This window comes from Pongo pygmaeus, chromosome 7, assembly GCF_028885625.2.
Source record: "Pongo pygmaeus isolate AG05252 chromosome 7, NHGRI_mPonPyg2-v2.0_pri, whole genome shotgun sequence".
In the NCBI taxonomy this organism is placed as follows: Eukaryota; Metazoa; Chordata; class Mammalia; order Primates; family Hominidae; genus Pongo; species Pongo pygmaeus.
Window position 1 is genome coordinate 68,210,155 of NC_072380.2, and position 9,607 is coordinate 68,219,761.

The window sequence follows — 9,607 nt, forward strand, 5'->3', positions numbered from 1 at the left end:
CACCATGTCTCCATTTTGAGGCATTGCACTGGCTCTTCCCTCCATCTGGAGCCTCTTCCCTCAAATATTCATTTGTTGAATGAATGAATTGATCTATGTGGGGGTGCTTCTGTACATTTCAGGAAAAGAAGAAAAACAAACACATAAGTAAAAATCGTCAAAGCTTTACACTCCTCCCCTATCTTCTCCTAAGAAATCGTTTTAGCTCAAGGCTCAGAGTCTTCATGCATTTTATTTTGGATAATCTCTCTCTCTCTCTTTTTAAGACCAGTTTTAGGTTCACAGCAGAATTGAGTGGCAGGCACAGAGACTTCCTGTATGCTCCCTGTCCGGGCACATGCACAGCCTCCCACATGATCAACAGGCCCCGCCAGAGAGGTCCAGTTGTTAGGGCTGATGAACCTGCACTGACACATCATTATCACCGAGAGGCCATAGTTTACATTAGGGTTCGCTCTTTGTGTTGGACCTTCTGCGGTTTGGACAAATGCAGAATGACATGTGGATAATTCTTTGATTACACAGGTTTTCCGGGTTTGTAATAGAAAACCGAAAAAGTGAAGATGAGTATGAGGTGGCTTTGCAAGCAGTTTCTGCCTCGTGGGATATAACTGTCAGGAAAGGAGCCCCCTGCCTGGTGACCAGGACGGAGGCTCATGGATGGTATCTAATCTCTGAAAGACCCAGGGTGAAGTGGGTGTGTGTGGTGGGGTGGGGAAGCCCAAGATCCACGTGGAAGAGCAATCGTGGCTGCTAATCCTGTAAGTGCTGCTGTGCGCTGGCTCTGGCTTAAGGACTGTACACCCTAACACATTTTACTTATCACAACGACTGAATGAGGCACAGAGGAGAAACCAAGGCAGGGAGAGCTGCAGTTCACACAGCTACTCGATGTAATTTCGATACATGGATTTCGATGCAGGCAGCCTGGCCTTACAAATGAACTCTCAGAGGGAGCCCAGAGAGGGACGCAGGCTTGGAGGTGGCATTGGAAGGCCCGAGTGGGTAGGAACCAGCCCCAGCTCCGGAAGAGCGCGGAATGGAGCAGCAGCGCCCTCTGCAGGTTGTGGATCTTCCTTCTTCTTGTTCCGCGTGGTTTTCTCTGAGACCCTCTCAAGTCAGCTGCGGCTTTGGGTTCATCTCATCCTAAGTCCTAGTCCTAGGTTAGTCCCCACCTTAGCCTGTCTCGTGTTTTCAGAACTCAGACATTTGCGCTGAGTACGCACTGAGTGCCACAGCAGAGTCGGGCTAGCGGCCCTTAGAATAGCAACCCAGGGGGCCTGGGCCCCTCAGAATTTAAATAGGAAATTCTTAAAAACATCAAACATCAAAACCCTTAAGAGCTGGAAAGCAAACTTCTAATGCTGGAATTTCAAATTGAAGTCCAGACAGCTCGAGAGAAATTTGGAGAGTGAGTGAGGCCTACGCAACCCCCTCGAGTCATGTTTTGTGGAAGACTGCTCGTCCTTACTGCTGAGGACCTCTGAAGGAGGGGGTCCTGCGTCCTGTAATGTCCGGGGCGGGCGCACAGCCTCGGTTGGCATCGCTTTGTGGCCTGGAGAGGAATCATCTCCGATCGCCCCTTCCCCCTTTCCTCGTGTCCCGACCCCTCTCCTCTGTTCCTTCCTTCCCTAGGCAATTTTGAAGCATCCTCTAGGTTCCTGATTCTACACCAGACATGAGAGAGATGAGGAACTGCAAGTGTGTGACGCAGTCCCACCCCGAACATCATGCGGCTCTTGGCGGAGGCGACGGGGGGGAGGGGAAGGGGTGTTGGGGGGTGATGGGTGAAATGGAGCTGCAGACAACTGTCTGTTAACCACCATGAGTGCCTTAGCCCAGTCTACACCGCTTCCCCAAAAGAGAAGAAAGCCTCCTAGATAAAAAACTGTGCTTGGCCAGGCGCAGTGGCTCATGCCTGTAGTCCCAGCATTTTGGGAGGCTGAGGTGGGAGGATCACTTGAGGCCAGGAAGTCGAGGCTGCAGTGAGCTAGCCACTGCACTCCAGCCCGGGCAACGAAGTGAGCCCCCATCTCTAAAAAAAGAAAAAAGAAAGAACTGTGCTTGCTTTAAAAAATGTATTTGTCTGATGGTGAACTTTGTTATTTTCTCAAACATATTGTATGAGATATGTAAGTATACATATTGGACTATTGTGAGATAATAATGGTATTATCTTATCAATAATAATTGTATTATCTTTTTTCCTCCCAGGCTTTGCTTGGCAGAAAAAATTAGTTTACCAAGGATCAGGAAGGTTGATGGAGTTGGGGCTCTGTGAGTGTGGGGCCCTGTGATTCCTTGCACTAATGCCAGGAGATGGGTCTCCTAATAGCATGATCATGTGGATGTCCTGCGAGCCCTGGTGGGGCTGTACATAGAGAACAAATTGCTGAGCACAGTGCGGCTGCCTTATCAGATGGGGCACACAGGCTTGCACAGTGAGCATCTCGGCAGCAACCTTGGTAGACTGCAGACCAGAGATTCATCCCCCACTTTCCTGAGTTCCTAAATTCCAATGTTTTGAGAAACACAAGAGAAAGCATTGCTGGGGGTCCTGGAAAGATGATTTAGTGAATAGGGGTTGAGCTGTATGTTGTTTCAGTTAGAAAAATGAAAAGTTACATTTCTTATATCTGAGTGTTGTCTGATTAATATGAAGTAGTCATAAGCACCTTGTGTTTTGGGGATTTACCTTACAAAACACTTACAATATCTTTCCTCATTATCTGGTCACCAAATTCATTCATTTATCATTCATATATCCACTCATCCGATATTGGAGAATCTGCTACAGTCATAGTGTAGAGGTGTACAATGGTGACTAAGATGTAGTTCCATGTTGTTACCATTCTTACTAGTGACCTGGATAGGAGATAAGGAACCGCAGTGAAAAGGATATTGACAGGGCACAAAAAGTTTGGAGTTTTAATCTTATTTTTATCCTTCAACTGCTGGGCAACTTTGGGCCAACTACACAACCTTCTTGGCTTCCCTTTCTTCATTTGTAAAATTGGACTAAATTATCTTTAATTTCTTACTAACTTCTAAAATACTTTACTGAAGAAAAGAGACATACACATCTGATGTAAATGCAAGTGTGTGTGTGTGTGTGTGTGTGTGCGCGCGTGTGTGCTTAATGAGGGCATAGCTGGCTCCTTTATTAGGCTTTGGTTTTTCTTCATGTATCTGATTTCCAGAAATGAGAGTGAAAATACATTTTATTTTGCTCCCACGTGTTTACTCATCTAAGATTTCATATGTGAGGAATTAAATAAAAAATGTTTTTGCAGCCTTGGCTGAAAGAGAAGAAGGACAATGATTATTATGTCAAAAGCAGATGGTTCTACTGTCCCTGAGTCTAGGATTGATGTGGAAACCCAAAGGTAAATGAGAGCCTTGGAGAAAAAGAGACTTACAAGGATATTATGCACTTGGGGTAATAGGTTTATTATCTCTATATACAAGTAAGCATTTATTGATGTTTGTCAAAAATAAGAGACAAGATAACAAAAACTATTTTAGCATGAAAACAAAATAGCTGCAATAGACCAATACTGAGCTTAAAGACTCCAAAAAGAGCACAGAACCTGAAATGACAGTTTTCAGGTTGTATAGTTATCCAGACAATGAAGTCAACTATACAAGGCAAGCAACACATGACAATAAAACACCATCAACAGTTTCTCACTGGAGGATGGAGGGAGGCTTGGGGCCTGGGGCCACTGGTGGGAAAGGGTATTAAAATCTCATAAATCCTCCATATCTTTTTTCCATTTCGGGAACTTCTTTGGAGTAACTTTCGCCTTCTTCGTCGGAGGGCAGAGCCTCGGCAAAGCGCTTCAGGAAACCTCCATACCGTTTCTGGTAGTCCATCCACCACTCCGGGCGACCTACTCTTCTCATGAAGCCCCCATATCGCTTCTGCAGCTCTTTGGCTTCATCTTCCAGTTGGGGGCTTCTCTTTAAGCCTCTCATGAAGCCTCCATATCTCTTGCTCACTTCTTCCTCATTATCACTGCCATCCTGGTGGTGGCTATGCTCTCGGTTGTCCCCTGTTTCCAGAAGCTCTTTTAGCAGATCTGAGGAATTGGCCAGCGAGTCGTCCTCCTCCACATCCTTCTTCATGAAGCCCCCATACCGCTTGGCAAGGATCTCACTTCCATTGGCCTCTTCTTCTGGCTCCATGGGATAAAGCTCATCCATTTTCTTCATGAAGCCTCCATACCTTTTCATGAAGCCCCCATACCTTTTGGCTAGCAAATGGCTCTCTTCCAGTTTGCTGCTTTCTCTGAGGGTGCTGGTGCCATCTTGAGGAAGCTCTGGTTTGGACAGCTGCAGGAGCTCCTTGCAGGTTTCCCAAATTTTCAGAGAAGGCAGTTTTCCTTCACATTCCATTATGCAAGCCTGGGAAAACAATTTGATATAATGATAAAAAGAAGCTTCTGTGATTTCATTAAGTAAATGAACTTTTGTGGACCAAAATATGCTTGCTTTGACATAATAACTTCCTTATTATAATAAGGTCATCTCCAATTTCTTATCACGACTTTTCATAAGGCTGAGCATGCAAATGAAACAAATAAAATTTGGAAAGGGGAAAGTGGAGGGGTTCACTGAATCCAGTTAGGAATCTGCCTTTGGATTTTAAACCCACAGAAATTTTAAAGAATTTTTTTAAAAATTTTTCCATGCAGTTTTAACTTAGATTGACTGCTTTCACAATCTAATTTCACTGGATAATTTTTCACTTCTGATATAATTTTGTTTGAGATTTTTCTAACCAAAAAGGAGAAATTTTTATTTACCTAATCAAGGATATTTCCTCAAAATTCCTTTTATCTTCTTGTCTTACAGATAAAATCAATATTAATAACATAAGGGTCATTTGCTTTCTTATGTCAATATTTTACCTAAAATGGCATCCAATATTCCTGCAAATACTTTCAATCTTCAAAGAAAAACTACAATTTAAAAAAAGTTTATAAACACATCCTAAAAACTCAATTTAAATCTTATGAATTATTTGCATTCTTATTAATTTGTTAATTTGTTGAAAGTACAGATCTTTTGTTTTTTTCCTTTTTTCTTTGCTGGATACAACAGACTTTATTATCTTGACAAAATGTCTATAATGATGAGATCAGATATAAAATTATACAAATGCAAGTGCACAAATTATTCATGTTTATTTTCTTCACATTTAGTCACTGTTGTACAGAAAAAGTATTTTTCAATGGAAATCATGCTATTTGATAAAATAGGAATCATCAGCATACATTCTTTCCTTTTTCTTATACAAATATTAAATTCAAAATCATTGTAAGTCTATACATTCGAATGATCTTAAGATTTTTTTTCTATTTAACACATCACTGTGTATGATAAAGAGAGTACTAATATGTGAACATTTACAAAGCATGCATGATATTTCTTAGCATTTCAGGAGTTTTTTATAGCCCTCTGAAGTCTACTTATAGACAGCCCAGGTTACAGACCTTTAATTTAGACAGAAAGGCCAGGCTCTTTCTTGGAATTAAAAAATATACTAGTATATTAAGTGATGTTAAATACACATATATTATTTTCACAATGAAAGAAAGCATTTTATTAGTGCAACAAAATCTTGAAGGCATGTATTTAGTAAGCTCTTAATGAGTATTTAAGCTTTGTGTCTGAGGAGATTAAATATATAACTACATAAGAATCTAAAGATGATCTATTAATAATTAAAATGTCTTATTTTATTCCTGACATATGATGAACAAATAAAAATACCATTAAAACTTAAGATATTTAAGGGGCAATAATATTTCCATTCTAAAATTGTATCTAAGTGATCTTGCTGTTAAAAATTAATGTTGAATGTTTTGCATACTAATAGCAAAAGACTTTTAAATGTATGTGATGTGAGATTCCTTCAAAACAAAATAATAACAAATATCAGAATAATGCACTCGTACTAAGGCAGCAATGTTAACTGATGGCTCCTATACCCATGTATGCATGTTTTGTGGTATTTATCACACTTTGTGTGGTATGGTCAAGATCACATTAGATGGGAAATTCTATTTGGACATCAGCCTGCTCATCTCTGCATCCACCACAGTACCAATCATAAGTGTCTTTCTCATGGTAGAAGCTCAATAAATATTTGTTACATTGATTTCACTACATATTTTTGGCTAGGCAACCTCATTTCTCATGTCTTTTGCATCCGAACCAAAATCCCAGAATGCTGTAATTCTAGCGAGACAGTCACTAAGTAAACCTTTTGTCATTGAGACAATAACAACCCTAAACGTAGGGTCCAATGCAAATCAGTTATTATGCAACACGCCTTTCTATGAAACTATTTTTATTGATGGTTGCTTATTATCTATTTTTTTCAAGTTGCTAACACTACATGTGCCATTCCATCACCTGGATTAAAGTAATGATAATAGTAATAAGTGATAACAACAAGAGCTAAAAAGCAGTAAGGAAAATTCTGGAAACAGCAGCCTTCCTCTTCTCCCCCACAATCCTGTTACATGATGAGAAGAAGGTGAGAGAAGGAGAGAAGTCAAGATTTGAGGTGATACCCAGGGAAGGGCTAGCTGCTACCCAGTGAGCTCTGCTCAAGTTCCTCAACAATGCAAAAGGAAGATTAGTAGCATTTTGGGAGCTTGGTGAATCAAACAGATTAAGAATGAAAAAAACCCATTTGAATAGGCATGATTAAATGTCAGTCATATTAATTTGCTAACTCACATAATTTAAGTAAATATGATACTACTTTGGGGTCAGACTGTGTGAATAGAAAAACTAGACTAGAATCCATATAACCTTTATTCAGATGGCAGAGAAAGCTAGGGGAGGGAGCTGAGCTCCCGACATGTTGAGTAGGCAAAGCTCAAAATATGTGTGACTGGGCACAGGGAATTATGGGGTCAGAAAGCGGAGTCTTCTATATGGCATGTTTTGGGTTTCTCTTCCTCCGTCTGTGTCTAAAATTCTTTACGCACAAGATCTATCCTTATATTTGTAGCACTGGCTCAATTTTTAGGCATAGGTTAAAAGTTCATGACTACAGGAGAAAGAAGAAAGATGGGTGAAGGGGATTGTTTCCCCTATTGAAGATGAAACATTTTTGTCATAGTTTAAATATACAACCTTCCTATGTGTCTTCTCTTTAATGCCAAGTTAGCACAGGTCAAACAAACAAACATTTAACCTGAAATATATACCACAGATATTTGGAACTTGTTCCTTGGTTTTCTCCCCATTTCGAACATCTACATAAGGTAAAATTTCCTCAATTCCACGTGAAACCCAAAGCAGCTTGGATGAATACATTATTCTCTATGAGCTTTTTAAGTCACCACAAAATTTCAACAAATTTCAAAAGTAATGCAAAGGAATTGTCAGGGGAGCTGGTAAAAGTGAAGCTACCTGAGTCTCGAGGTTGGAGATTCAGACTCAGTAGAGCACCAGAGGTGATTCGACAGCCCATGGGGAACCATGATCAGAATGAAAGTTATTTTGTCCTCAGCTTTTTCTTTCCCCACCCCCTGTAGTGCAGTGTATCTTTGGACTGTTGTCACCCATTGGACACTGGCCACTTCTCTTGTTCCTTTCTCATAGCCAAATTAAACTGTTGTTTTAGTTACTATTACAAAAGGGCAGTCGAAACAGAAGTTGAATTCCAGCATCACTGGCTAGTGAGACAGTTTGAACTCTTTCCTGTCTACGGTTATTTCGCCTTCCTCTCCCCGTACCCCTTTTCCATCCCTTTGCTCTCTCTTATTTACAGGTGAGGGTAGGGAATGAGGGACCTGAGGTTAAGAGAGCTGGGGAACATAAATCTAAAGAAAGGCACCGAAATGTCACTAACAAAAAATTACATTATTTGCGGGAAAGATGGGAAGATGGCTGCGTGTGGAGGGGCCCTTAGCTGGGATATGTTAGGAGTTGTGGTGACAGCCATCTTCCTTCTGACAGCCCAGGAGAGAACCCAGTGCTATCCGAGGTGCTGAACAGAGCACTTCTCGGGGTTCCCGAATTCCCAGGGTTAAACTTGGTTTGCGCGGCGACACCGCTACGCTTACCGGTCCCCAGATAGTCGCGGATCCCCGAAGCTAAGAGCCAGGGCAGGACTTCAGTCAGTGTTCCAGGAACAGCTGAGACACCCAGGTCACGGGCTCGCGCCGCTGCGGCTCCGACCCGGTGCGAACCGCCATACGCGCCGCGCGGTGGGCCGGGGGCAGTCCGCGTACTGTTGCGGAAACTCTGTCTCACAAGGTGCGCAACACTCGCCGCGCGCAACACTCACCAGGAAATTGATGTCGGCCGGGCGCACTAGGCGGTAGCTGCACGTCGCGCAATCCTGGCTGCATTCGGCCCGCACGGTCGCCAGGAGCCCGGGGCCGAGCAACAGCAGCCAAGTGCAAAGTCTCAGGAATCGCGCCATGGACTGCGAGGAGAGAGGGACGCGTGCTTCGAGCCTGCCTGGGCGCAGAACGGGTCCCTCGGCAGGACCCTCGCCGCGACTGCCTCAGCAGGGGATCGTCGAGCAAAAGCCCGCAGGAATGCTCCTTTCTGGGGCCCCGCCCTCCCGGCCGACAGCTTTTAGGTAGACCTGGAGGCGACTCAGATCGCCTCGCGGCTCCCGGGATGGCGCGGTCGCCCCCAACGCGAGGCTGCCTGGGGCACCCGGCTCTTTTCCTGGGCGTCCGCGGCCCAGGGCAAGATTCCGGAGAGAACGCCGCAGACCAGGGGCGAGAGAGCGGGAACCGGGGGAGGCAGGACATTGACTGGGGTCACAAAGAAGAACCAAGGAACGCTGTTGGGGAACCCATGCAATGAAATGTGAAGGGAAAGAGGGCGGGCAGACGTCCCCAAACCCGCCAGCAAAGACAAGCTTCGGGCAAATTCACTCACGTTGACGCTGTTCGGATGGAGCAGGCCAATTGGAACAGCCGGGTTCCAGACACGACTCTAGAGGGAAGAGAAGAAGGCAAGTGTGAGGAGGGCGGGCGTCGGGGAGGAGCGGGCCCGGGTGTGCTGGCGGACGTAGGGCCTCACCGTCGCGGTCCTCAGCGTCGCTGCGGGGTCGCGGGCCAGGCTGCGGGGCTCTGAGCGCCTGCCTCGCCGTCCCGGGGCTTAACGGCTGCCGGAGCCACTTTATAATTAGCCCCAAACCGAAGGAGGCGCGCGCGCCCCAATCGCCGGCGGGCTGCAGCTGACGCAGGCCCTACGCCAGCCCCGCGCCGACGCCTTCGCGGGAGGGGTCGGTCCCCCAGCACCAGCGCGCCGCTCCCCCCGCCGAGGGTGGGGGCCACAGGGGGCGCTCGGTGGCTCCCCACACGGCCAGGAGACAAACCCAAGGCAGTTAGGAAGTTTGGGGAGAGTGAGATAGGATCAAGTTTCTCCGCATAAAGTCACTGAAATTGCACCGTGGGACGCAGGCTCCAGGGAGGGAAGCGAGGTGGGGGCGTTTGGAAGGATAGATGGACTGGCTTAGACTTCTGGAATGTGCTGGAGACCCAACGGGCCGGTGAACCTGCCCCTTTCCCGCCTCCTCCCTGGGCCTTCTCGCGGGTCCCCGTGGGCACCAAGCACAGCT

At 45.1% G+C, this 9,607-nt stretch overlaps 1 protein-coding gene across 2 annotated transcripts; it reads right to left on the reverse strand.

The window, feature by feature from the left end:
- Positions 1 to 3,432: 3,432 nt before the first annotated feature.
- On the reverse strand, positions 3,433 to 9,304 carry PENK (proenkephalin). 2 transcript variants are annotated; one of them, XM_054498879.1, is made up of 4 exons: positions 9,067 to 9,304; positions 8,923 to 8,979; positions 8,315 to 8,455; positions 3,433 to 4,407 (listed from the first exon to the last, which is right to left on the reverse strand). In XM_054498879.1, the coding sequence occupies exons 3-4, from the start codon at positions 8,450 to 8,452 to the stop codon at positions 3,742 to 3,744; spliced, it is 804 nt and encodes a 267-aa protein (XP_054354854.1). In that variant the 5' UTR covers positions 8,453 to 8,455; positions 8,923 to 8,979; positions 9,067 to 9,304; the 3' UTR covers positions 3,433 to 3,741. The 2 variants fall into 2 exon arrangements, with proteins under 2 accessions (XP_054354854.1, XP_054354855.1); XM_054498880.2 differs by lacking the exon at positions 8,315 to 8,455 and having other exon boundaries at positions 9,067 to 9,198.
- Between the last annotated feature and the right edge of the window lie 303 nt (positions 9,305 to 9,607).

What these genes read in the sequence shown, in the direction of transcription:
- PENK (XM_054498879.1), bottom strand. Translation starts at nt 8,452, where the DNA reads ATGGCGCGATTCCTGAGACTTTGCACTTGGCTGCTGTTGCTCGGCCCC. An exon ending in CGGCCGACATCAATTTCCTG is followed by an intron (nt 4,408 to 8,314) that starts GTGAGTGTTGCG and finishes TTGTTTTCCCAG; the next exon opens with GCTTGCATAATGGAATGTGA.